The 27,626-nt window shown below is 39.2% G+C and overlaps 2 protein-coding genes across 8 annotated transcripts in view; both read right to left on the minus strand.

Annotated features, from left to right (window-relative positions):
- LOC110968257 (ADP-ribosylhydrolase ARH1-like) overlaps window positions 1-24,214 on the minus strand; it is a 32,684-nt gene extending 8,470 nt beyond the window's left edge. Inside the window, exons 1-4 of one of the 5 annotated variants that reach the window (XM_051939485.1) lie at window positions 24,148-24,180; window positions 23,859-23,895; window positions 22,281-22,352; window positions 7,502-7,616 (exon numbers count right to left, since the gene is read on the minus strand). In XM_051939485.1, the coding sequence (XP_051795445.1) occupies window positions 7,502-7,616; window positions 22,281-22,288 (123 nt within the window). In that variant the 5' untranslated portion in view covers window positions 22,289-22,352; window positions 23,859-23,895; window positions 24,148-24,180. Of the gene's footprint in view, window positions 1-7,501; window positions 7,617-11,870; window positions 11,943-12,040; window positions 12,203-13,935; window positions 13,955-22,192; window positions 22,353-23,858; window positions 23,896-24,147 lie in introns of those variants that run through there. The other 4 variants (XM_051939486.1, XM_051939487.1, XM_051939483.1 and 1 more) reach the window with 4 other exon arrangements.
- On the minus strand, window positions 13,765-24,214 carry LOC110968258 (ADP-ribosylhydrolase ARH1). 3 transcript variants are annotated; one of them, XM_051939480.1, is made up of 9 exons: window positions 24,148-24,214; window positions 22,281-22,352; window positions 20,415-20,529; window positions 19,408-19,516; window positions 18,998-19,096; window positions 18,321-18,426; window positions 16,633-16,899; window positions 15,425-15,639; window positions 13,765-14,127 (listed from the first exon to the last, which is right to left on the minus strand). In XM_051939480.1, exons 2-9 carry the CDS (start codon window positions 22,286-22,288, stop codon window positions 13,979-13,981), a joined length of 1,068 nt encoding a protein of 355 aa, XP_051795440.1. In that variant the 5' UTR covers window positions 22,289-22,352; window positions 24,148-24,214; the 3' UTR covers window positions 13,765-13,978. The 3 variants fall into 3 exon arrangements, with proteins under 3 accessions (XP_051795440.1, XP_051795439.1, XP_051795441.1); XM_051939479.1 differs by lacking the exon at window positions 24,148-24,214 and adding an exon at window positions 23,859-23,895; XM_051939481.1 differs by lacking the exons at window positions 22,281-22,352; window positions 24,148-24,214 and adding an exon at window positions 22,193-22,215.
- Window positions 24,215-27,626: the final 3,412 nt, after the last annotated feature.

A 27,626-nucleotide genomic window follows, 5' to 3' on the forward strand; every position in this document is an offset into this window, starting at 1 on the left:
TCTTCCTGCTTTATGTCTGCAGTCAAACATTTCCTCTGCTTCACTTCACTAAGCTGGGTTGCTTCTGTTTGTTTGTTAGGCGTTGGCTTGCAGCTTCCAGCAGTAAAACCAACTTTAATGTGTTTCTTGGTGTGTTTTAGGGCTTTGTACTGGATAGTTGTCTTGGTAAATGTGGTTCTTTAGCCACAGTTAGCACATGGTGCTAATGTGTGCAGTGATTAGTGGATTTGGTGCAGCTGGGTTGTGTCTTTATCTTGGCTGTAGTGAGTCTTTACAGGTTTTTGGTCAGACACATTCTGTATTCTTGTTTGTGAACCAGCGTTGGTTGTCCAGAAGGTAAGAGTTCCTGTCCTGATTCTCTGTTTAAAGAGGTTCTCTGGTAGGCTGCAGGAGACTTTATTGTTTGAGTTGTTCTAGTTTGATTTTTGTATGGTTTCATTTGGACGACTATCTTGAGGTCCCTCCATGTGGTTTAGTGAGGTTTTCTGGAACAGTTCTACAAAACAACCTGCAGCAGAAGAGACTTTAAGAGTTTTTAGGAAGTTCTGGAGACCAGACTTTAGAGCAGCAGAAACATTTGTCAGCAGTTTGAGCAGGAGAAGGTGAGCTTCAGAGTAGAAATGAGAAGGAAACCTTCTTGACCCGTGTGGTGAGGTCCTGTATGAAGAGTTTGAGCAGGTTGTGAAGAGTCAGTAGTTCTTTGGTCTGAAAGCACCAGAAGTGTTGACTCATTAAAGGAGAAAACAGGAGATATTGTTGGTTCTTCTGTCGCTCCGCAGTTTCCTTATATCTGAATATCAAGTTTCTATTTTACATGATTTACCGTGTGAGCCCAAAGACTTCAATAAACTCCCTCCATCCCCTGGACGCATGTTTTATTACCTTGTTCAATCTTTTTTTAATGTTTTTGAGTTTTTATCATAGTTTTAGCATAGTTTTTTCTCTCTTTGCTTGTTTAGCTTTGTCATCTGTGTGAAAGGTGCTAAACAAATAAAGTTGAATTGATAAACTGAATAATTGACTAACTCATGATTGTGACAACAGAAGTATTTTTTTATTGTGATTTAAGGGTTTGTTTCATTTTTAAGGTTGAGGTTAAAATCTTGACAAAAAAAGATTAAATGAATAAACTATATTTAAAAAAGCAATTAAATCAAAGGAAAAAACTTTTAATACAATTAAACTTTTAAAAAGAAAATGAAACATTAAATACAATTAAACTATATTAAACAGACAAAATATTTAATTAGAAAATTAAACAGAAGATATGAAACATGTAATTATAGTATTAAACAACATTTTTCATCTTTAAACATAATTAAACATTTAAATACAATAAAACAAGAATATTAAAATTTAATATATATATATATATATATATATAAACATTAAATTGGATAATTAAACCAGTGCGCTTCAGTGTCCCGCCGGCGGTACACCTACTAATTTGCATAGGAATTTCAAGAATGTCTGACGGCTGCAAACGCGATTATACAAACACTATACGCCGATGGAAAGCTTAGATTCTCATGAATCCGCCGGTATAAGCCACTTTCAGATGTGATTACCACAGCGGGTGAGAAAAACACATTTGTCCGACAAAAATGAATATTCATCCATCTGTTCTCTATACACGGCTTCAACGCACACAGCGCGACTCACATTTCCGGGTTCATTATTACACACACAAAAAAAGATTCCACAAAAAACGGCCATAATCCAACCTTTTACATCAGATGACACAAGCCAGTAAACTATTTTGTCCAAAACATGTCCTGAAGTCGGTATAAAATCCCCAAATCGGTCGTTTTCAAGGAAATGCACCTTGCGATGCGCGTCCAATATTCCCTGTATTTTTCGTAATTTTTTTATTTAAAAATAGAATATTAGCGATTTTTTTTGTACTGAAAATGGCTGGAATTGACTGAAGCTTAAAGGGTTAAACCTTTAAAAAGACAAAACATATAATTAAATGTAATTAGAAAATTAAATATTAAAGACAAAACTTTAAATAGGAATTAAACAGAAAATACAATGAAGCATTTAAAAAGAAAATTAAAAGGTGGTAAAATATTTAAAAAGAAAAAACTTAAAGATTTAATCTAAAAATTAAACATTGGAAAAGAAAAGGAAAAAGTTTTTTCAAACAAGCCGATAAAACATTTGAAAAAACAACAAACATTAAAAAGACAAAACATTTCAAAATCAAATCAGATATTAGAAAAGATTAAAAGGTGAGAAAAGAGCAAAACTAAACATTTAAGAAGAATCAAACTAAAGACAAAACATTTTAAAAGACACCAGTTCAACTTTAGAAGATCAAATTAAACAGAAGAGACAACAAAACGATCAAAAAGAGCAAAAACAGATAAAGGTCTTAAAGCGTTTTCTCGTCTGAAATGAAAACCTCAAGTTGTTTTTTCAAACATTTCCTCTTTCTATGATCTTAGATTGATTGTAGACAGATTTACTAAGAGCTAATTTCAGAAAACTGCTTTCCAGATAAAGTCTACTCGTAGTTGAAGGCATGAATCAAACTAATATTTCCTTCTGATCTCCACAAACTTTACTGTTCAGTGAAGTGAATCAAAGTTTGTTCAGGATTTCTAAAGAACCCACAGGTGAAGGTCTGAGAAGAACTCAGATGGATGGTCTAAATGTGAAATCAAGACTCATGGTCACAAGTTTTAAGGCTTCTGTTAACCACAAAGTTCAAACTAACAGAAAAATACTGAGAAACTTTGAAAACTTCAGTCCTCAGACTGTCAAAAGGTTAAAACTAACAGTGAACTACTCAGGAACTTAGAAGATATCAGTCCTTGGACTGTCTGAAAGTTAAATCTAACAGAGAACTACTGTGGGACTTAGAAAATTTCAGCCCTCAGACTGTGTGAAAGCTCAGGTCCTGAGGACTCGGGAGGTCTCAAGGCTTTGGAAAGTCTTGAAACTGAGGGTTCAACCCTCCAGCACAAAGGCTGAAGTCCAACCTCCTGAGAAAAACGGTCGAGACGAGACGCAAGTTAAAAAAAACAACTCGAAAACGACAAAAAATCGATGATAAATGCGCAAAAAAAGAAGAATTAGTATCTGAGTGAGTAGCTCAGGAGGATAAGAGGAGAGACTACCAAGTGGAAGGTAGCAGGATTGAGTCCCACCACCAGCATTTTTCTCTTTCTTTGTCTATATTTTTCAAAAAAAGTAAGCAGGTCTAGGTCTTGAACCAGTGACCTACAGCTCTATAGGCATATCCTTAACTCATTGAGCTACAGATCAGACAAAAAGAAATAAATTCGTCGTCCCTTTGACATCGTAGTTTCCAAATGACCACATGGGTGGAGCCAAAGCAGAGTCTGGGTGGAGTCAAGGTGGAGTCAGGGCAGAGAGTAGGCGGGGAGGTGGGTGGCGGCCTCCCCCCTCTACCCCACCACCTCCCCCCCGCTGCCCCCTCTACTCCCCCACCGCCCACCACACCTTCCCCTGCCCGACAAGTTTTTCGAAAATCTGAGTCTCGACGGGTTTCCCGAGTTTCTCGAGTTTCCACCAGGTCAGAGGCAGAACAAGATGTCTTGAAGAGGTGTTGAAGTCGGCGAGGATGGAGTGACTTTTAACAGTGACTAGAAGAGCAGGGGCCTCATTTATAAAGCTTGCGTACGCACAAAACAGGGCTAGAAAGTGGCGTACGCCACTTTCTACGCAAAGGTTGTGATTTATAAAAACAAACTTGGCGTGAGAATGTGCGCACCGGTGCACCTACCTTGATTCTTGATGCTTCCTTACGCACAAAACAGGGCGTAAATCCCAAACTTTGCGTAGAAAGTGGTGTACGCTGTGTACGTTGTGATTTCTAAAACAAACTTGGTGTGAGAATGTGCGCACCGGTGCGCCAACTTTGATGCTTGCTTAAGCACATTTTGGAGACAGAGAGAACGGCAGTGCCGGAGGATGAAGTGGCGAATTGAAACCAGATTGATCTCAAACCTTTATTGTTATCACATATTAGACTTGTAGAGCCGGATAATCATAAACCCTCATTGTTGTAGATGTTCATATAGTGCGTCATTCGGCCGACGACTGTATTCGCAGAACTATGTTCATATATCAACAGGGGCGGATTGAACGTTATTTCATTCGGTCGTTTGACCGAAGGGCCGGTCCACATCTGGGGCCGGTGCGGTGGTCTCTATTAAATAATTTTGTTTACTGATCACCTGGTGCCCGTATGGCTCATCGGGAAAAGAAGAAGACCCATTTGCAGGGGTGGTCTCCAACGCAGTAGCCCGGCTTCGATTCCTGCCCGCGGCACTTTTATGCATGTCTTCCCCCTACTCTTCTCCCCATTTCCTGTCACTCTTCACTGCAACTATCACAGTAAAAAGGCAAAAAAAAAGTAAAGAATTTTGTTTATTTATCCATATGCGGCCGAATGGGATGAGCGTCCAACCATTAATCAGCCCTGTACAGGCACGCAGGCACACATGCTTCACACCACAACTCCCGAGTGAAAATGAATTTGTCTATGTGAACCGAAAAAATGTACATTCAATCAGTTTACAAATTATTTGTACATCGGACATGAGCATAACAAATTTAGTGGCAGGGTGGCCTGGGTCACACATGATTCATTCATCCTGACGCACAGCAGTGAAAAGCTGGCGCTGAGTGAAATGCCGTGGATCAGCAGCTTATTTATATACAGATACATTCATGAGTTACTTTGCATTGACCATTCATGGTAAAATGTGGGTGTGTTGTGGGCGGAATGTGAGGTGGATCCACCTGTGCAATCTTCCAGCTGGTGTCTGATTTATCAAGAAATTGCTTGCAGCTGTGCTTACGCACAGTTTTATAAATCAGGGGCGAAGGGCATACGCCCATTTCGTATTTTCAAACTTTAGTATGGATCCTACGCAATGTTTTATAAATGAGGCCCCAGGTCTTTAACCAGCACCCCTAAAATCCATGGAGTCGGCTCCAGAGAAATGAAGGGAGGTCAACTTTTATTGGCCTCCATCTAGATGTTCAACTTGATATCTTTACGTTGAGATTTTTAGCACCACAAACCTTTAGTATCACACTTTATCATTTATTAGGACTTTAATGGAATCTACCAGCAGATTTAGTTTTTGTTGACAAACGTTTTCTTGTCGGCGTGGGACTGCAGTATTTAAAACTGTTCCTTCTATTTGACTATTTCATGTTTATTAGTTTTAGTGGAGAAAGTTATTTTAGTCTTTGTCCATTAATCTGCTGATTGTTTTCTCCAGTAATCCATTTCTTGTTTTGGTTTATAAAATGTTAAACCCAAATATATTCAGTTTACTGTCATAAAAACCAAAAAGATTTATATTCACGATGCAGGAATCGGGCAGTTTTTCACTTTTTATCTTAGTTTACTCAGAAAGATAGTTGATAACGTGTGAAGTGTTGCGGCTTGTGATCCGTAGAAGGTTTTAATCTTTGGGGCCGAGTGTCAGAAAACATTTAGAAATCAACAAAGATTTGAACTTCATTAAAGGGAAATCCAATGTTTGCATGACAATGTCTAATAAAAGGACATTTATTTTCAACGTAAATGTGTGATATTCATCCTCTGGAACTTCTCTTCACATAGTCTTCCACCTGGACAGGTTTGGTCGGGAGCATGTGCAACAAACATTTGAAAAACTGCACTTTAACATCAATGAATGATACTGAAATTTAACCTCTACATAAATGAGACTGAGTCTGGATGTGCTGCTCTGTCATTAACTCCTAAGTTTAGGGAAAGTTCAAACATAGGAGGACAGTTCAGATCAGACTTGAGAATGAACTTATTTTGAACAAACATCTCAGACTTTCTGAGCTTCAGCACCTCTAGCAAGATATTTGAACAACAAGCAACTCAAGAGATCCAGAAGTTGGAGAGAGTTAGCTTTAGCTGAGCCAAAGAACATGCGGGACGCTAACCTAGCAAACATGTCAGACTATTCTCTGTGAATTCTGAGAAATAAATTCCTATTTAATAACAGAGGTACACATCTGAACTCAGTCTTATTAAAACAGACTCTAATTCAGTGTCATCCATCCATATTAAAGTGCAGGTACCCAAAATGTTTGTTGCATGAGCTCCAACAAAACCTGTCCAGGTAGAAGGCCACTTTGACAAACAGGAAGTGGAAGATTCCAAGCAGATTTATAGAAGGGGGAACCAGACTGTACTAAGTGTGGTCGAGTAGAGAGGGGTTTTTGTGGGTTTTTAAGGCTGACAATGATTATTAGTGAGACATCTAGAGTAGATATTCATTTGCACTAAAGGAAAGTGTTAAAAATATTTGAATTAAACTTAGAAGAACACAAACTCTAACAGAAAAATTTGTTGATATGTTTTTGTTGTTTACAGATGTTAAGTTAAAGGAGTTTTATTTGTGACAGATAACCAATCAAATCAGTCCAGAAGACGGAGCGACCACAGCTAGATAAAGGTTCAGAGCCAAAGTAGCGTCATTTTAAAATGGATTTATTACCGTAAATCAGTAAAAAATAAAATGCTGATAATCAGTAAATCAGTCAGCCCACAATAGGTGGCTTGCAAACGTGACTTTATCGGTGGCATTAACTTCCGGTTAATTAAGTGGTGGTCAGGCCAACCAAAATGGCTGCCGCAGAGCAAGGAAAACGCGACTCTTTTTCGGAGTATTTTCGTGCTTTAGATTCTAATTCTCAAACTCGATACATCGAAAAACTCAAATTTTGTGATGACATAGATCCGTATGCATTATCCACGAAGGATTTGACCTACGAGTTGGAAAAATATCTGCCACTTCAGTTCCCTGATATCTCAAAATATCTGGTGCTACAAACAAGCTTTTGCACTGCTAAACAAATGAAGGCTTGGAAAAGCATGGATTCATACAATTTCTTTGTCTGTGGATGGGTTAAAGAAGTCGGAGTTAAGATCCTGAAAGACAAATCCTGCATCATGTTATAGATAGTATGATAGATTTTCTAATCTAATCACTGATCCGGTGCCCGGACCATGTTAGCTGGCATAACATTCATAATATTGATGTGGGACTGTTGTCGGTGGCGTATTCATAGTAGGCTAACAGCAAAAACTTAACAGGATCAGGATCACTGGTCTACATGGCAGACTCGCTGTGCATCGCACTGCTTGAATGTCTTTGTATTTTAGGCCGATTTCAAAAATAAAACTCAATAAAACTCTCGTCCGGGCGTGTCCTTCATTGTCATTTCGCCATACTGCCGTGTCCCTTCTGGGGCTTGGCAGGAAAAAAAGTCAGAATATATGGAATGAAACTCTGAATATATGGAATGAAAGTCTGAATATATATGATGAAAGTCTGAATATATGGAATTAAACTACGAATATATGGAATGAAACTTGGGGCAACCAAATAACCATTCCATGTATTCAGAGTTTCATTCCATGTATTCAGAGTTTCATTCAGGGCTCCGTTTTGCTGTTGTGTCGCTTCTTTTTCTCTGTTGCTCCAACACTTACTTTGTGAATTGCTGGTCCAGACGAATTGTACTCCCACAGCTGGTTCCTGTAGCCCAGAGCATCTCCAGCGCCGCTCAGCAGCATGGCGGCCTTATAGTGCTCCACTGTGGCAGATCTGCAGCGACAAACACACTGTTGGTGCTCTGTTGCACTCTGCAGGGTCCACTTAGATCAGGGGTGTCAAACTCATTTTAGCTCAGGGTCCACATTCAGCCAATTTCATCCCAAGTGGGCCAGACCAGGAAAATCAGAGCATAATGACCTATAAATAACCACAACTTCAAATGTTTCCTTTGTGTTAGTGAAAAAAAGTTCATTCTGAAAATATTCACATTTAAGAAATCATCTTTCACAAAACATTATGATGAGCTTGAAATTTCTTTAGAAAAATGAGTTCAATTTCAGTATCAGTTCACCATTTACACATTACAACTTACAGATCCCAGTGTTTCTACAAACATTCAGTCACAGGTTTCTGGAATTGAACAATATAGTATTTTACTTTATGATCAAAACGGACTCCTCCTGTATGACCATGCAGCACAGCTCCTGGTACAGGCTCTCTTCTTGCATTCAAATCTAAAATGAAAACAGCTCCCTCCTACCTGAACTCTCTCATTCAGGTCTACACTCCTCCCGCTCTCTATGCTCGGCCACAAAAGGCTCCTGATACAACCACCACAAAAGAGCCGGTCGATAGCAAACTCTGTTCGATCTGCAGAGTCTCTTAGTCTTTAAGAAAAGACTAAAAACCCAGCTCTGCACTGAACACCTTTGCACATGACAGACTGCAAAAAAATAAATAAAAATAAAACATCCCATTACATCTGCACTGTCTGTAGACACCACGGTCCTATTATCACACTTCAACTTGATTTATGGCTCTTATCCAGGTTGTTTTCCCCTGACTAGATCTTTGCTTGTGTTGTAGCTACTCTCAGATGTACATCGCTTTGGAAAAAAGCGTCTACTAAATGAAATTGCAGAATTGTAGAACTGTAGATCCCCTGCACTGCAAAAAGTCTATTTGTCTTATTTTTAGTCAAAATCTCTCATCCCACTTGATTTAAAATAAATTCACTTAACAAGTGACATTTCAGCAAGATGGAGGGACTGGTTGTAAGACAATGCATCTTAAATATCTTCCCTCGTGTCGTCCTGCCATAGACTGTATATATAGTGGACGTAGCATCTGGCTCCAGAATTGAAGCCAACCCGGAAGTGTCAAAAACTTGCAATATCACGCCGTCCGCTAGGGTTGGCTCCAAAAAGCTTTTGCTCCATAGACCCCAATTTATTTTTGGAAAAAATAAAATTTGATAGACTGATGTTCTACAGCTCAGGATTTTTTTCCCGTTAGTTTTCATGGTCAAAATGAGAGATCAGGTGGCCGATCTTAAAATAAATCAATACTGAATTTTAAATAAATCGTTAAAGTTGGCGGAGCCAGGGGGCGTGGCTATACTTAATAGACAGCAACAGAAGCCTCTGCGGTAAAACGTGGGCGGGATAAGAGAGTCCTCAGCCAATCCTGCCCCTAGTTGCTCTCCGGTCCAGTCTGTTTGATGACGCTTTTTACGTCACTGGCTCCAAAAAATCCAAAACGGCGACCAGGAAGTAGCAAAATCCGGGCTTCATTTTCTCGCCGTTGAAACCAACAGGTGACGTCATGGTTAGTTTACGCCTGCATCCTGCGAGTCAAAATTGACCCATTTTAAAGTTTGAAAAGTGAACAAAAAATGCATTTCCACAGTGAAACTTCTGATGCCCACATTTTCAACATTTTTGGGAAATGTTTGGACATTTTTTGGTGGAAAAAAGACATTTTAAAAATGTTTGCACCTAAGCAATTAGTGCACCTAAGCTTGACAATCCTAATAAAATATAGCTTAAAATAAGCTACTTTTAAGATCTCAATATTCTAAACATCATATCTTATTTCAAGAAATCTTACCAAGTAATTTTTCACTTGCTCTATTGGCAGATTTTTTCACTTATTTCAAAATAAAAGTTCCTTGAAATTAGTTTTTTTTCTTGTTTCGAGAGGGGCATTTTTTCCAGTGTGTAAATTTCCCTTGGGATTAATAAAGTATCTATCTATCTATATATCTATGCAAAGTGTGACATGCAGCACTTTAAACATAAAGTTAATTCCAAACTATTCACACTTATGCCAGAGTTTGACTTATAGTGATCTTTTCTTTTAGCAGCAGGTTTCTTCTGGCTAGAAACGACACAAACAAGTGAAAAAGACATTTTGTTGGACATTCTAATGATGAACTGTGACTATTTCAATGTTTTTCTCACATTTGTAAATGTCATGTCCAAAATGATTCATTCTGCGTAATCAATGGGAACACCTTTAATTGCCACCACAACAATCAAAACAATTATAATTGCAAACAATCCTCCTGCACATCTCCGCTGGGGGATTTTGTTCCACTCTTTCTAGCGATTATCTCCAGGTCATGAGGATTTTCTGACGTCACTCTGGGCTTCAGTTCCCTCCACAGATTCTTAGTAGGATTAAAGTGAAATGCAGCTAAAGGCCAAATTTTTCTGCAGACCTCCTCATGTTTTCCTCCAGAATCTTAATCACGATGCTCTTCATTTTGACAAACTTTTCTGGCCCATCCAGAGAAAAACGACCTCAAAGCCCCATGCTTGGATGTGGGGATGTTTCTCCTTTCTTTCCCGAATGAAAGCCACATCACCCTGTTCAAACAGCTACATTTTCGTCTCATCTGACCACAAAACCGATGATGAAAAACTTTGTTCTTTGTCCAGGTGAGCTTTTGTGTGTCTGTCTTGGCGAAGTGAAGACTGTATCCATGGCGACCAGCTTTATGTGTCTGCTGGAGTGCCTGCTTTGAGATGTCTGTCTCAGATTCATTAGGGTGGCCTCGGTGCTAATGCTCGGATGTGTTATAGCCTCTCTCACGATGCCATTCTTGCCAGAGCTGCAGCTTCTCTCAGCTTCTTTTCATTATCTCTGAGGTTCTTCACAGTGGGGAACTCCATGTACTTTCTGATTCTGCTCCGTGGCCACCAGCACTTGTAAAACTCTTCGATATGGCTTTATGGCCTTTTTCTGTTTTGTGAGCAGCCACAATGCACAAATCTGTCCCAGTGATGGACCTAATAGCAGATTCACTGAGCGTTTCATTTTGGCGGTGGTTTTCAATTGACTAAAGAACTACTGCATCAGCTATTGTCAGTTTATAGCTCATTAGACTGCTGGAAGAGGGTGGAAATTATCATTTGGACTGGTAGAGAGAGCTGCATTTCTCAAAACTCTGAAACAGTCAAAAGGTATGAATAATTTAGGACCTTGCTTTTTTTTAGTGAAATTGAGAAAAAAAAAGACAGAAATTGCTAAAAGTGTATCATTAACATCTCTAACACCATGTTCTATTGTCTTTTTGCACTTGTTTATCTCATTTTCAGCTAAAAGAAATCCAGCAAAATAAAAATTCACTATAAATCTAAAGATAGGTTTAGCCTAATTGCATGCATAACTATATAAAAAACTGTCTCTAGAGCAGGGGAGTCACACTGATTTTAGTTCAGGGGCCACATTCAGCCCAATTTGATCTCAGACATCAGCAATCTCAAGAGCGGTTTTGGCCAGGCGTAAACTAACCGTGACGTCACCCGTTGGTTTCAACGCCGAGAAAATGAAGCCCGGATTTTGCTACTTTTTGGTCGCCGTTTTGGATTTTTTGGAGGCAGTGACATAAAAAGCGTCATCAAACAGACTGGACCAGAGAGCAACTAAGGGCAGGATTGGCTGAGGACTCTCTTATCCCGCCCACATTTTACCGCAGAGGCTTCTGTTGCTGTCTATCAAGTATAGCCACGCCCCCTGGCTCCGCCAACTTTAACGATTTATTTAAAATTCAGTATTGATTTATTTTAAGATCGGCCACCTGATCTCTCATTTTGACCATGAAAACTAACAGGAAAAAAATCCTGAGCTGTAGAAAATCAGTTTATCAAATTTTATTTTTTCCAAAAATGAATTGGGGTCTATGGAGAAAAAGCTTTTTGGAGCCAACCCTAGCGGACGGCGTGATATTGCAAGTTTTTGACACTTCCGGGTTGGCTTCAATTCTGGAGCCAGATGATACGTCCACTATATATACAGTCTATGGTTTTGGCCCGCTGGCCGCATGTTTGACAACCTCGCTCCTCAGAGAATATTTTAATGCACATTTGTAGTTTGATCTGTGAAATATAAACCAGCGATTCAAAATATATCAAACATATGAACGTCAACCTAAACATAAATTTGCTCTCTGGCTTGATTTAAAATGAAACTGGATCAGATCCCGCAGGAAGTCTTTGCTCTATGCGGGTTCAGCCTCACCGGTCCATGGCAGCGCGTCGTCCCCGGGATCAGGCTTCAGGAGGCGGTCAGTGTCATCAGTAGACTCCGGGGCTGCGGACGGACAGAACAGTGATCAGAGCTGCTCGAAGCTGCAGACTGGAGATCAGTTAGAAGTTGTGCAAACAGCAGCGTCCATTCACTGAACTTACTGCAGGAAGTTACTGCAGGCTGAACTCCGTTGGAAGTGTGCGGCTAAAAAAAGACGCAAACCGAGTCGAGGCGCATGTTCCGCAGCTGTTAAGATGGTGGAGCGTAACTGGACAAATGCCGAAGAGCTGAGTCCTCACTGGTTCTCAGAAACCATTTAAATACATGCACCCTCCTGTTACAAAATGATTAAAATCTTATGATTAAATGCTCTTTATGATTTCAAAGTACTGTATAACTGTGTGACTGTAAACTCATCTAACCCAATGCACCCAGTAAATTTCCATGATTTAACTTTGATCATGAAAACATAACCAGTTGATCCTGCAAGCAGCTGGTTGAAACTCACTGCTTAGAAAATGATAATACCAAGGTAACTTGTTTATGTGCCTGCTTAAAAATTAAATAGTTTCAATAAAATGCATTAATATTTTGGTTATTGTCAGTACAGTTCCAAGGTAATCAAACATCTTTAATCGTCCTGCAGGTCAAACCAAAACCTCGCCCTTTTAAAGTTCGAAAATGTGGAGAAAAAATATTTTCACAATGAACATTTTTGAGAAATTTTGGAACACTTTTTGGTGGGGAAAAAAGAAATGTTAAAAATGTTTAAGAACATTTACCAAAAAAATCAACCAAAATCCAGCGAATTTCGTTGGATTTTGGTAATTACTTAGGTTTCCCTTAAAAGTTTTATTTTTAAAAAAAAAAAAATCCCCCAAATTTGGCAAAAATATTCTTGTAAATATTTTCCAAAAAATGAGTAAACATTTTCCAAAGAAATATTATAAATATCTAAAGTGATTACATATATATATATCAGCAAAACTTCTAATATTTTCTTTAAGAACTTTTACATAAAAATCAACAAAAATCCAGCGAAATTCGCTGGATTTTGGTTGATTTTTTTTGTGAATGTTCTTAAAGAAACATTTTTAACATTTCTTTTTTCCACCAAAAAATGTTGAAAGATTTCCCAAAAATGTTGAAAATGTGAACATCAGAAGTTTCACTGTGAATATATATATATATATATATATATATATATATATATATGTTTTCCACATTTTCAAACTTTAAACTGTTTGAAAATGACCCGCAGGACAACATGAGGGTTAATCTGACTGCATTTTATCTGAATGGCACAAAGGTGACAGTATATGCCCCTTCAGATTTCGGTTGGAGCCATCCTACCAACATGGTCTGGGTATGTGGTCGATGCAGCTACCTCTACCTACCTGACACGATTATCTGAACTTATAGAACAGATGAAAAGGAGAGGTTCTCATGGAGAAAATGGCCGGGACTTGTGGAATCGGTTTACATCGGGACTGTGGATTCAGGTCCTAATGAAATTGGCTACCCAGTGATAATTCTATTGATTCTATTCTGTCTGTTCACCTCATGTATCTTTCTACATCTCAGAGCCATGATATCTAGAATTATCTATCAAAATATGCTCTCCTTCAAGGAGACAGGCATTCTGTGCACTCGTCAGACGGAGGATCATGAGACGGAGAAGACGAAGTCTAAGTAGAATGTGAAGTGAACCTTATATAATCTCTCTTATGAAAGAAAGTGATAATGCATTGATGTACACACATCCAAAGTTATATATACACATACTGGGTGTCCCAAAAAATCTGACATCATTTCGCAGGCCAATAATTTTGGCAATTCTTATTGAAATAACCTCAAATTTTCACAGAACGTACAGAAACAGATAAAGATTTTATATTTAATGTTTTATTTTTGTTCTGTCTTCAGGTTGAGCCATGCTGTTCATTCCCAAAGAGAAGTCATTTATTATAATTGCAGGTTATAATATCACAATGGTCCATTATGTAGCTGTTTTTCTGCCAGTCTCACCCCTGTTTTTCATTCTGGGATCCCATACCTCCATGCTTCTCGGCACAGTGCAGCAGGCTGTGGCAGCCATCTCAGTGTGACAGAGCGTACAGCTGCTCGCCGCTGCGCTCCAGTCGGTCCCGGAACTCCAGATTGGAGTAGTTGCGTTCAGGGACCCCCTTTGTGCCGTAGAGGAGACCCCAGCAGCAGCAGGCGATCACGGCAGTGCTGTCGCTGTCGCCTGGACAGGATCAAAGAGAGAGAACAGGATAAAGCATCACTGACTTTTATCTTTGTAGCCATTTTAACAGTGGCTGTAACAACTATAAACAAGTGAGTGTCACGTGAAAGTGATGATTGGCCAACGACTTTAGGTTCATTGACTAATGAACAGATGATCAAACACTGCAAAAACTCAAAATCTTAGCAAATCTATTTGTCTTATTTTGAGTCAAAATGTCTCATCTCACTTGATTTAAGAAAAATTCACTTAACAAGTGACATTTCAGCAAGATGTTTTAAGACAATGCATCTTAAATACCTTGTTAAGTCAAACAATCTTGAAATTATCTTGTTTTGAGTTGAATTTTACAAGAAAACTCTAAATAGGTTTAACCCTAGTGTCGTCCTGCAGATCAAATTGAGCCGTATTAAAGTGTGAAAATGTGGAAAAAAATATCTATTTTCACAGTGAAACTTCTGATGTCCACATTTTCAACATTTTTTGGTGGAAAAAAAAAATATTAAAAATGTTTCTTAAGAACATTCACAAAAAAATCAATCAAAATACAGCAAATTTCACTGGATTTTTGTTGATTTTTATGTAAAAGTTCTTAAAGAAAATAGAAGTTTTATTGATATATATATGTAATCCTTTTGGAAGATTTTTACTCATTTTTGGAAAATATTTACAATAATTTTCTTGCCAAATTTTGGGGATTTTATTAAAATAAAACTTTTAAGGGAATTTTTTAAGGAGTTATTGGAATTTTCTTCTTCAATTTTCAGAAATTTGGAGAATTTTTTGCTGATTTTTTGTTTTTTTCAGACAAGGAAATAATATTTTTTGGTGCCCGCAAATAAGGACAACAGGAGGTTATGAGGTTTAGAATTTCCTGAAATGAAATGAAATTTTTGCGACTATCCGTGTAATTCAGAAGACAAAGACAACAGCTCTACTGTTAACACTGGGAACTCTGAATTTCTGATCTCTTGATGAGGAAAAATGTTAACGCACCCATCGACCTGATCTCCTACTTGGTAAATTTAAAGTCTAAAGCAATAGAAAATGCACCTTTTGCACTTATTTACTCTTCTGTTTCTTTAGTTAACTGAACTACATGTCTATTGATAGGTGATAAAAAGCAAAAATAAAATACTTATCGCACTTCAAAGACACATTGAGCACATCATAAGGCTGAAGATTTACTTATGATCCTAAGACATATTTTAGTTGAAGGTCTTCTGGGATTACAGTTAACGCAGCATTTTCCCAACAGCTTGGTGTACCAGAGAGACATTTTTTTGTGACCTCTGACCTCCATGGAAAGCTCCTCTGCTCATCAGCTCCTCCCAGTCTGGACCTGCTCCCAGCAGGGCGTCCAGCGCGATCATTGGAGCGTCGTGGCCGCTGCTTCCCCCCCAACCCGACCAACTGAAGCTCTTGTAGGCTTCGTCTCGCTCAGCAGGGCCGTAGGAAGAGGGCCAGATCACAGGGCCGACCCCGTTAGAGAGGCCCCGCAGATCCAGGTACCTGTGGACGGAGGTGAGAGGATTTCTACCAGAACAGAAAGAAAAACTTTCTACATGCATGGAATGGAATATCCACTTTGTGTGTACTCAATATGAAACACCAGTTAGCTTAGCTTAGCATAAACACTTGAAACAAACAGCTAGCTTTGCTCTGTCCAAAGGCAACAAAATCTCAAAGTTTCATGCTAACACGCTAGCTGGTTGGTTTCTGATGTGCTTGTTTGCTGTACGCTAATGTTCATATCCAAACTGTTTTGTGCCTGTTAAATCATTTGTGTTGTTTGTGGATTGTTGAGCTAGTTTTTGGTGTTTTTGCGGCAATGAGTGTTGTGGGGGTTTGACTAGCAACGGGCTACCATGAGAGAGACTTGTGTGGTAGCTAATAACTTCCAGACAGTATTAGTGCAGGGTTGTAGTTGTGTGCGATACTCTAAGATTTGATCTCGATCATGCATCGGGGTCTGTGTGGAGAGTTATGTCATGTGGACCTTTGTGGAAAGTACAATGCTGCCCTAACAATGGTTTAACCCCAGCATCTAAATCTAAATCAGAAAGCCAGTAAACCTTTTTTTTCTAAAATGTCAAACTCTTCTTTCTCTGTCAACAATAATTACTACTAGGGTTATAGTATCTTTATACGTCTTCTTACCAGCACACATTACATGATGCTGACAGCAGTGCACAAAGCATTTCTTTTTCTACCAACATCCTACAGTCACCAGGTGCACTAAGATGCCAGTAGAATACAAATTTGCTCGTGAGTTTGGTGGGAGATTAAGTAATCGATCAATATTTTGTGGGAAGCTGCAGTTTTGAATAAGAACGAGGTCTGTGCTTCTGAACTGCAACAACCCGATGACATTTCACTACGATGTCATGTCATCATCTGTTAACTTTGGGACTGAAATAGGTTAATAGGAGCTGCTGATGCTGCAGGCCTGAATCATAGCGCAGCACGACAGCCCAACAAAGCCTTGATTTCAGCAGCTCTTACCACTGCCACTTGTCACAGAAGTAGCTCCAGTCCCTCTCCGTCTCCTCCACTGCGTAGCCTTGACTCTGGACGAAGCTCTTTGCTATTGGACAGGCCTCGTTGATCAGGCCCAGACCCCAAGTCGTGATCGGCCTGCGCTGGACGGCGTACGAGGCGAAGAGGGCCGACGCCACGCCTCCCAGGAAACCAGTCGGGTGAGGGTGGGTCATCCTGCTCGTCTCCACGGCAACCGCCACCAGCGACTGCAGCTGGTCAGGCTTCGGGTACCTGGTGTGGATAAAATATTTACGTCCTTATCAGCATTTCCTGAGGAGGACACTTTGCTAATATTCTAATGAGGCTTGGATATTAGAGGTTGGAACAAATTAATTCTTAAAACGGTGTAGTTTGCAGTGGGGGACTCCATATCGTCTGCCTGAGGGCAGCAGCTCGTATTCTGAGTAAAGGATATGTGACGGCTCAGTCACGAGCCTCTGTGCTTGCCTGAGAATAGTTTGTTCATAAATCAACTGCAAGGATTGGAGTCAATTTTACCCATCACCTTCGTGGCCGAGTGCATCAAACAAGCCAGTTTTTTTCAACTTATGTATTTATGTACTTATATCAAAACAGATTTATCTTTTTTTATGGCACTCCTGTGATTCCATAGAACAAGTATGAAAATCAATTAGAAATGTAGGACAATATAAGGAAAACATCTTAAGTATGTAAAGTTAACTTATGACCAGTATTGGTAACAACAGTGGACACTTAGAAAAAATATGTACATATTGATTGCAGTTTTTTTGTATAACAAATAATGAAATAAATAAATTTTTTCTATCTTTTTTTCAAACTACTGCATCATAACAGTGTCAGAAGGAATTTCTGAGTTCTCTCTCCTTCTAGTCATGGTGGTGCTGATTCCATAGAGGTGCTTACAGGACTTTATGTTTGTGGTTCGGAGGAGTAGATACAACATTATTATCATGACTACACCTTGTAGATCAGTGGAATAATAATTATCACCTATTTGACCTCTCATACACGAGATCAACAAAACAGGAACGCTCTCATAGACAAACCCCTCACACAGCGCTACTAGAGGACAAAAACTCCACGGGAGACGTTTAAATTTAAAGGTCGTGTTGGTAACATGAGGTCAATTCTTGGTGACTTGAAAAACCTTGTAGGAGATCCAGGATTGATTTAGTCTGAGAAACCAAACAGTGCCGGCTGCTGCTGGATGATCTCAGAAGTGCCATAACTGTGATCAGACTGTCTTTGGAAGGATGGGAGTCCAATGTTTAGCACACTGAGTTCTTCTGTTGAAATGTGCAACATAAATAAAACAGATTTCCTCTTCCTGAGAACATTCAGCACGCCACAAACAAAGCCCAAACCCTGAGGAGAAGAATGTAAATGAGTCACGACAGCAACTTGCTTTGACTCTCTGGAAACATTTAGAAATATGAAGTGATGATATGAAGACAGTGTTCAGTTTAACTTCTAACTTACTTTTCTGAACTCATCCTAAAACTGCAGTAAGTTCACAAAACTCCAAACTCTTTCAAAAAAGAGGCTTCAGCACAACTCAGTTCATCATTAAGATGCCGCGCATCTGCTCAGGAAAGTAACACTTTTATCCACAAAAGAATCATAAAAACTGGCATGCATAGAGATTAGACAGAGTTATTATGTAGATCTACCTCAGGCCGATGCACATGGACCTCATGGCTGCACCACAGCCGGCTCCATGGGGGTTATATTTCACTCTGTAGCCTCCCTCCTGTCCAGGCTTCAGCTGGGAAACTCCTGAAAGAGAAAATGAGACACTTTAGCCATTTTTACCAACAGACATGATGTGATTTGAAACCTCATGCCGTCCTGCGGGTCAAAATGACCTGTTCTAAAGTTTGAAAATGTGGGGGGAAAAAAATTTCCACAGTGAAACTTCTGATGTCCACATTTTCAACATTTTTGGCAAATCTTTGAACATTTTTTGGTGGAAAAAAAGAAATGGTAAAAATGTTTCTTAAGAACATTCACACAAAAAAAATCAACCAAAAACCAGCAAATTTTGCTGGATTTTGGTTGATTTTTTGTGAATATTCTGAAAGAAAATATTAGAAGTTTTACTGATATGTATGTAATCACTTTAGATATTTTTAAGATTTTTACTCATTTTTTGAAAATATTTATGAGAATTTTCTTGCCAAATTTGGGGGATAGTTCTTTAAAAAAAAATAAAAAATTGAAGGGAAACATTCAAGGAATTATTGGAATTTTCTTCCTGAAGGTTTTGCAAATTTATAGAAATTTGGGGAAGCGATTTTTTGGGGTGCCTGTAAATGAGGACAACAGGAGGCTTTAAATAAAGACTCACCCCGGATGGTGGAAGCCCCTGGTGCCCTCCCCACCATGTCCTTCATCCCCTCCACGTACCGAGCTGCCACCTCATGCAGGAGATCCTCTCCTCCCTTTCCTGTGATGGAGATGACAACTTGTTCAAAACAGACTTTAAAAATGTAACTGATCTGTTAGCGAGGCTCGTTGTTTATCTGATCGCAGCAAAGGTCACGTTGAATGTCTGCCATGTTCCTCGCACTTGTGCAGAGTCTTAATAGAGCAGCAAATCAAAGCAAGGCTGGAAATTAGATTTAACCTTCACTTGAGCTCTTAAAGAGGAGGAGGGTGTGTTACATAAATCGAATCAGCTCCTCATCTTAAACAAAATGAGCAAAATGCAGACAGAAACTGGAGGAAGCAACGGGTTCAGTGTCCTGTTGACCTCACCAGTCGCCAGTCCTTCAGCCGTTGCCAGATGCAGAACCGTGTCGTCGCTCACCGGCCAGTTGGGGAGCTCAACTTTGATCTTCTTCAGACCACCGAGCTTCTTCAGCTCCTGCATGGAAGAGGGGACGAAAATGGCATTTTGGACACAGTTAGAAACTCCTTTAGAAGTCACTCAAGAACTTGAAAACAAACACGAGAGCAGCACAGTATATTGTTTCGTAAGGCAAAATAAATCACAACTTTTTTCGCAGCTTTATACAAAAAGAAAGGTCACACTGTTCTCATTTTTCACAACTGATGTAAGAGAAATCTGTCTCATGTAACAGCATTTTAAGGTTCTTGGATCTTCTTTCTTTTAACTTTAATAACAAGACAGATATATATCCACAAAGAAACATAATATCAGTAGAATAGAATTATTTCGGCAACATAAAGGATGATTTTGGCCAGAAGTCAGCAGCAAATGACATGAGGCAACAACAAATCAGTCTGACCATTTAAATCAGTACAAAGAAGCTCTGTGTGACGAGTCCAAAGCCAGATCTGAATGCAATCCAAAGTAAAATAAAAAGATTTTGGATGCCTTCACTGGTGCATATCAAATCATATGAAAAATGAATGTGAAAAGCCTTTAAAAAAAGTTTTTTTAAAGCATTTTCCCCAATTATTTTTCATTTTCTTTGCAAATGCGCTCTAAAAAAAATCACCTCATCATTGTGAAGTGATGAATACACTTCATTTGTTCAAGTCATGAGGTGAATAATCCTGTTTTGTCTCCTACCACAAATTATAATGCTATTTATGTATTTGTCACAATGTCAGCTTTAATACAATACCATGCAGCTTTGTCACAAACAACATTATCATCCAAAAACACAATACTTTCAGCTCAGAAACCTGCTCTTACAGATGAAATACTAGCAAAGTAAAACTCTTCATCTTTGGCTCAGCAGGGCTCCGTTTTGCCGTTGTGTCGCTTCTTTTTTCTCTGTTGCTCCGACACTTACCTTTTGAATCTCTGGCCCAGAATCATTGAACTCCCACAGCTGGTTCCTGTAGCCCAGAGCATCTCCAACGCCACTCAGCAGCATGGCGGCCTTATAGTGCTCCACTGTGGCAGATCTGCAGCGACAAACACACTGTTGGTGCTCTGTTGCACTCTTGCAGGGTCCACTTAGATCAGGGGTGTCAAACTCATTTTAGCTCAGGGTCCACATTCAGCCAATTTCATCCCAAGAGGGCCAGACCAGGAAAATCAGAGCATAATGACCTATAAATAACCACAACTCCAAATGCTTCCTTTGTTTTAGTGCAAAAAAGTTAATTCTGAAAATATTCACATTGAAGCAATCATCAATTTATCATTTACACATTTCAACTTACAGATCCCAGTGTTTCTACAAAGGAACAGGTACCTGGAACTGAACGATATAGTATTTTACTTTTATTTATTTTATGATCTAAACGACAAAAGTCAGACAAAAAAGACAAAAAATATTACAAAACTGAGATGCAAAATGACAAGAACAAGACACAAAATGACAAAAAAAGATGGACATGGAGGAGGATGTTGGCAAAGCTCACATCCATCACGGACGATCCCTCTCACCCACTGCATGGCACTGTGGGGTCTTTAAGCAGCAGACTGAGACGCCCACCCTGGCAGACGCAGACAATGAGGCTGAAATAATTTGTATCCCTCTATAACTTTAGCTGTGATTAATGAAACTAGTCCTAATTCACAAGTGTGGTTGTGCATGATCACAAATATCTGCAGAATAAACCATGTGATGTTAGGACATCACTTGAGTAATATAGAGGGGGGATACATTTTCTGGTAGACACAGACACTCAGCCTGAAATAATGTGTATCCCCCTCATAACATGTTCTGGTAGATTCTCCTGTATCGTCATTTGTCTGTGTTGAGAATCTGAATAAATGCTATGAAGTTCTGATGATCAACAGAGGGGGAATTAAAAAAAAACCCCAAACAAAAACAAAAACGCCAATATCTGAAGATACCCTGGTGGAATTGAGTCTGGCAGTGTGATAAAATGCTCACAGTGGTGTTGATTTTACTGTATCAGAAGTTGGACAGATTGATCAAAAGATTGAATTAAAGCGCGTTTGAATCTAGTTCCCACCCAGAGGGTATTGAGCCTACGTTTAGTTAACAGGGTGATCGCATAGCAACATAACACTTTATTACAAAAAGGAGAAGGAAAAGATATTGTTAGGCAGCGTGATGAATACTATTAACTGGGCAACACGCCATGTATAGCAAAAGCATTTATTTAGACAGAAATGTCACGTGCTACATAACCAATCAAAGCATGATCGTAACAATCCAAGTTTTTTTTTATTAATGAACTGATAAGCTGATATATAAACACAGGATTATAACTCCACCCTTCCGAACGCATGCGTGCTCCCGCGGCAAGGGACACACTTTCTATCGAGGGTAACTACTTTCATCATCCTCATTTGTTGTTTCAAACCGCGAGCACGTTTTGGTGAAAAAGTCTACAGTTTCAGCACATTTGGCTGCGTGTGTTTAAAGAGCTTTCCTCTTTTTATTAATTCTTGCCTTCTCTGTGCACCCACGTGTTACATTAGGATGAGTCTGCAAAACAAACAGAAAAACAACGCTGCCAGTGGAGGCGAAGTCTCGTTCCAAACCAAACAAACAAAAAAACGATCCTTCCTGTTAGTCACTCTGGGTCTGAGTTGATCTGTGAAATATAAACCAGTGATTCAAAATATAACAAACATACGAACGTCAACCTAAACATAAATTTGCTCTCTGGCTTGATTGAAAATGAAACTGGATCAGATTCTGCAGGAAGTCTGCTCTATGCGGGTTCAGCCTCACTCGTCCATGGCAGCGCGTCGTCCCCGGGATCAGGTTTCAGGAGGCGGTCAGTGTCATCAATAGACTCCGGGGCTGCGGACGGACAGAGCAGTGATCAGAGCTGCTCGAAGCTGCAGACTGGAGATGGGCTAGATTTGTGAAAACAACAGCGTCCATTCACGGAAGTCACTACAGGAAGTTACTACAGGAAGTATTCCGCAGCTGTTAAGATGGAGCGTAACTGGACTGCACCCTACTGTTGTAAAATTCTATAAACCTTATGATTAGATGCTCTTTATGATTTCAAACTACTGTATAACCATGTGACTGTAAACTAATCTAACCCAGTGTAAATTTCCATGAACTAAATTTGACCATGAAAATATAACAAGTTGATCCTGCAAGCAGCTGGTTGAAACTGGCTGCTCAGAAACTTATACCAGTGTAACTTGTTTATGCACCTGCTTAAAAGCTAAACTGTTTCCGCCTATTCCCAGACTCTGCTTTGTTCGAGTGATTCTTTGCACAAGCAAAACTTTGCTTTGATTTGAGAGACGACTGAGGATTAATTTGGAGAAGTCAGAACTCCAAATTAATCCTGGAGGGGAGGTGTTGGATTTTTAGTTATTAGGGAAATATTAGATTTTTCTGAAAAGCACAAAAAAGTTTGGGTCACTGTCTTCTTTAGGAAGTTGTAAATGTGTAAATTCTGCACATTTTGTTAATACTATGTGCTAAATCAGTTGTTTTTGCTCCAAATAAAATGCAATACTCGTTTGTCTTTGCAAATATTACTAGTAGTAGCCTACTGGTGTACATGCTGTCCTGTATTAGCAATTAGTTAATGTAAGGCAACAAAAACTACTTGCTATTAGAGAAATCTACACCTTTATTAGCATTTGTTGCAAAAAAGGTGACTTTTTCCACCCAAATTGAATTACAAATGTATATTAAGCTGTTTAAATGTGAAAGTGTTGCTAGGAGCTTGAAATAGTCCAGAAAAGCTAAGATTTTAACCTAATAATTACATAATTTTCAAGTTAATTCACTAAAATGTATATACTGTCTCGAAAAATTGTTCTGTCCTCTTGGAAGTTTTATCCTTTTATTGCTTTTTAATGTTGAACTGTGGTCAATTTAATTAGGCTTTTTTTTAAAACAAGACAATATTTTCCATGAAAACTCGTACTTTATGTGCTAACATAACTGCACAAGAGTTTTCTAATCATCAATGAGCCTTTCAACACCATTAGTTAACACAATGTAGCATTAGTACACAGGAGTGATGGTTGCTGCAAATGTTCCTCTGTACCCCTATGGAGATATTCCATTAAAAATCAGACGTTTGCAGCGAGAATAGTCATTTACCACATTAGCAATGTCTGGACTGTATTTATGGTTAATTTAATGCCACTTTCACTGAAAAAAAAAACAGATTTTCTTTCAAAAATAATGGCATTTCTAAGTGACCTCAAAGTTTTGAACTGTAGTGTAAGTATTAAGTATAGTAACTGTAGTGTTCTCAGCAAAGTGTAAAAACTCTGATTAAACACCAAGCTAAACTTCGGTCAATGAAGACAGAGTCGTGGTGGCGCTGACCGTTTACTCCCAAATCTTCAATAATACGAGGTGAAAACTGTGGCAAAAAACATACAAAATACATAATTAATATGTACACGTATTGTACATGTTACACGTATGACAACTTCAACTGTGACCTGGTGTCACTATACAGGCACTAGCAACAGAAATGATCATTGTCACACTGTTTCTAAACATGCAGATTACATGCCACTAATGTGGTTTTCTAACACAAATAATGTCATTTTTTAAACTAAATCTTACTATTTATGCTTTTTAACAACTTAATCATTCCATATGAACTTACGGCGTTGCCTGGACAACGTGTTATAGGAGATGGCTAACTCATTAGCGTATGCATAGCGTCTCTGCCGTATTCTCTGAGCAAACAGCGATCACATGAAACAGGAAAAGACCCGACGATCTAACAGGAAGTGATGTCGTTAACAGCGCGACTTTCAAAATAAAATCCTCTAAGTCAACATTTTTATGTTTTTACTGCCATTGTGAACTAAATCACATATTTATCCATTCATTTTAAAGCAATATAACACAGAAACACAAAATATGCCTGAGAGGCAACACAGTAACAGATATTTGCCCTTTTAAAGTGACTCAGCAACTGATGCTAGAAGTCACGAAATTAATGAAACGGAGATCAGCTGAGTGAGTGAGTGGGTCTTAACTAATTGTAATAAAAAGGCATCTATATCTGGAAAGTCCAGTCAGTGGTGCATCAGTACTCCTGGATGTAACTACCGATCAATAAAGTGCCATGTCATTCAATGTAGGCAATCATTTCTCTCCATCTAGTCCGATCTTTTGCTTTACGAATTGTGACTGTTGCCCGTTCCATGTGTAGCCATGATGTCAGTCCGTCTTTCATTTTCATTCTCTGTCTGCGTCGTCCTCTCTTCCAGATGTACACGGATGTCCATCCAATGATCTTCAGGTCACCCTTCGGCAAGATGTAGTACCTGTTTAGCCTCCTGACCAGAGTTATGTGAAACCATGACTTGTAGCTGGATAGATGATTGTACAAGCACATTCAGTTAAAGTGAATATATGGTTGTATAATTGCAATGGTGGCCAGAGGAATCCATAGATCAATGGCCAGTGTTACAAGTCCAATATGGACGCTGCAGCTGAAGAAGGCAACGGATGACCACTTCAGTGTTTATTCCAAGTGCAGTCAACGTGAGATGTAACAAGATAAAAGAGCACTCCAAGCAACTCTGAAAACAGTGTATTGAAAAGCATAAGCCATGGACAATACAAGAAAAAAAAATCCAAGTAATCCATGAAGTACAGTTAAGTCCATGTGTCTAGAGCAGCTGTCCTCAAAAACTGAGTGACCGTGCAAGAAAGAGATTAATGTGAAAGGCCACCAAGACCCTTATGACTCTTCTAAGGGAGTTACAAGCTAGCATTCACCACCATGCCTCGCAGTGGGAATGGTGTGTTGGTGATTATGTGCATTGCTTTGTTTCTGTAAAGCTAGCATCTAGGCTGATGCCAAAAAGCTCAGTTTTGGTGTCATCAGACCAAAGAACCATCTTCCAGTTATGTTCAGAGTCTCTAACATGGTCTTGATGAGTGCAGTACATGCCGGCGGTCCTCTAACTGTTTGCTTGAGAATTAGTTTCATGAAGATTTACAGCTCAGATGTAAAAGTGTGTTGTGACAAAAAGCTACCAGCTGGAGTGAGATTGGTAAATCATACAGATCATTGTTAGGCTTTTTATGTTTTAAATAGTCCAGGAGAAGAGACACAGGTGCTGGTGAGGGCAAAAAAAAATCACCCATAGAGTCCCAAAATGCTGTTTCAAAAATAAATATAGCTAAGAATATTTAGATCAAATCTGTTGTTTGTATTACTGACAAAAACTCTGAAAACTCTGTCCAAGTTTAGCCTGATGACAGCTGATCAAACTATAACAACAAGAGATCCTGTGGGCGACATGAACGTGTCTAAATTTCATGACGATCTATCATAAAGTAACTGAACAATAAGATCACATATAGTTGGTGCTGATAGTAGAAGATATTAATATTCATGTACATTTCACCTCTGGTCACGTTTGACAAGTCACAGTTGGATTTAACTTTATGACATGTTGGATGTAGACGCATAACACTTCAACAAATGGAGCTGGATGCTTTGTGGAGAGTTGATTCAAAACACTCACCCCAGGCTTCAGGACACCTACCAACATTTTTGACAAACTATGTTAAATATGCAGCTCTGGTTCTCGTTTCTCCGTGTCTGTTTGTCTCTCATGGTTGTCTCTCGCTGTCACCAGCGTTCTCGGTCTGTTGTTTTTCTGACCAGATGTTGAACTCTTTGTAACCCGTCACCGGATAATCAGGGAAAATCACAGCGGGACTCCACTTCAACACAAGCCTTTGAACCAGTGATTTTATCTGACAGAAGAGGTTCACGTTGGACTTAAAAAAAGTTAAAACCTTCTACTTTTCATCAGAGAATTGATACTAAATACAGAATAGCCCCAAACTCTGTTAAAGGAATAAATCATCATTAAGAGAAATACACTGCATTTATATTCACCTTCCTGCTGAGAGCAACGTGAGAAAATTGATACTTCTCTACAGTGTGGGATATAAAGCTAGATCCTGGTTAGCTAAAAAAAACATCTTCCCACCAGGACTCCTCCTGCACCAGTAAATCTCACTATTTAACTTGTCCCTCATTTGTTGAATCCAAACAAAAGGACAAGTTATGATTTTACAGGTTGTTACAGAGCTCCAGACTGTGTTATAACCAGTCCACTAACATAAATCTTCAGAAATGGCCCATATAAAGGCTTAATAATTGCATAAATCAAGTGGGCACTGCAGTGTTTAGTAAAGGCTACTTAAACAGCACTAAGCAGTAGTTTTGTTGAGGACTGTATTCAGCTGTGGATCTGATGTGTTAGTGAGTTGCTTCTAATGCTTCTGTTCATCCAAGTGAGGACAGATCACCCAATGTATCAGTGCTGATTACTGCTATGTATGAAAGATCCTGGAATCAGTTTTATCCTGACGTGATTCCAGGAAATGACCTCAGAGAAAGACAATAACTACAAACTAGGAGAAAACATGGCCAATAAAACATCTCATGAAAATAAATTCAACAATTGTGTCACCCAACTAAATAGGATCAGTCTATAGCAGGTTAACCTATTAGGAAGAGCCATTAAACAAACTACTGAGCTTAACTGGTGTCTGAGTGCATGTATGTATTTGGGAGCGTCTGACTGGATGCTGGCAACGCTATATATAGAAACACACACTATAAATGTGATAGCAACATAATCCTGTGATCTTGCAAGTCACTACTCTCACCTGCAGCTTTCTACACGAGGGAATCGGCCACCTGCTGATCCATTGAACTTTGCAGTTATTGACTTCTTCCAGTATCAGCCTTGTGTTGCTTCTGGACTCTAAGCTGCAACCAGAAGGACCAACATGTCAACCGGGGACACGATAACAATGAAGATGACATTGAAAATTACAGCTACAACAGCATGGACGACACTGACAATCCTGTTGACAATTCAATTAACAAGGAGGACGTCCACATTGACGTTGCTGTTGGTGACGCTGATGACTGAATAGTTTTTGGGGTCGAGGGTTACATTCAGGACGTAGAAGAGGAGGATCTCCTGCCTGGAGGATGTAGGATGAGGTCAACAGAGGAAGATGAACAGGATGTTGAAATGACAAAAAGCAAACAGTGCAGATGATGGGATGAGTTTGGAGAAAGCAGCACTGATTCCACCT

The sequence above is a fragment of the Acanthochromis polyacanthus genome, chromosome 19 (genome assembly GCF_021347895.1).
Source record: "Acanthochromis polyacanthus isolate Apoly-LR-REF ecotype Palm Island chromosome 19, KAUST_Apoly_ChrSc, whole genome shotgun sequence".
Taxonomy (NCBI): domain Eukaryota; kingdom Metazoa; phylum Chordata; class Actinopteri; family Pomacentridae; genus Acanthochromis; species Acanthochromis polyacanthus.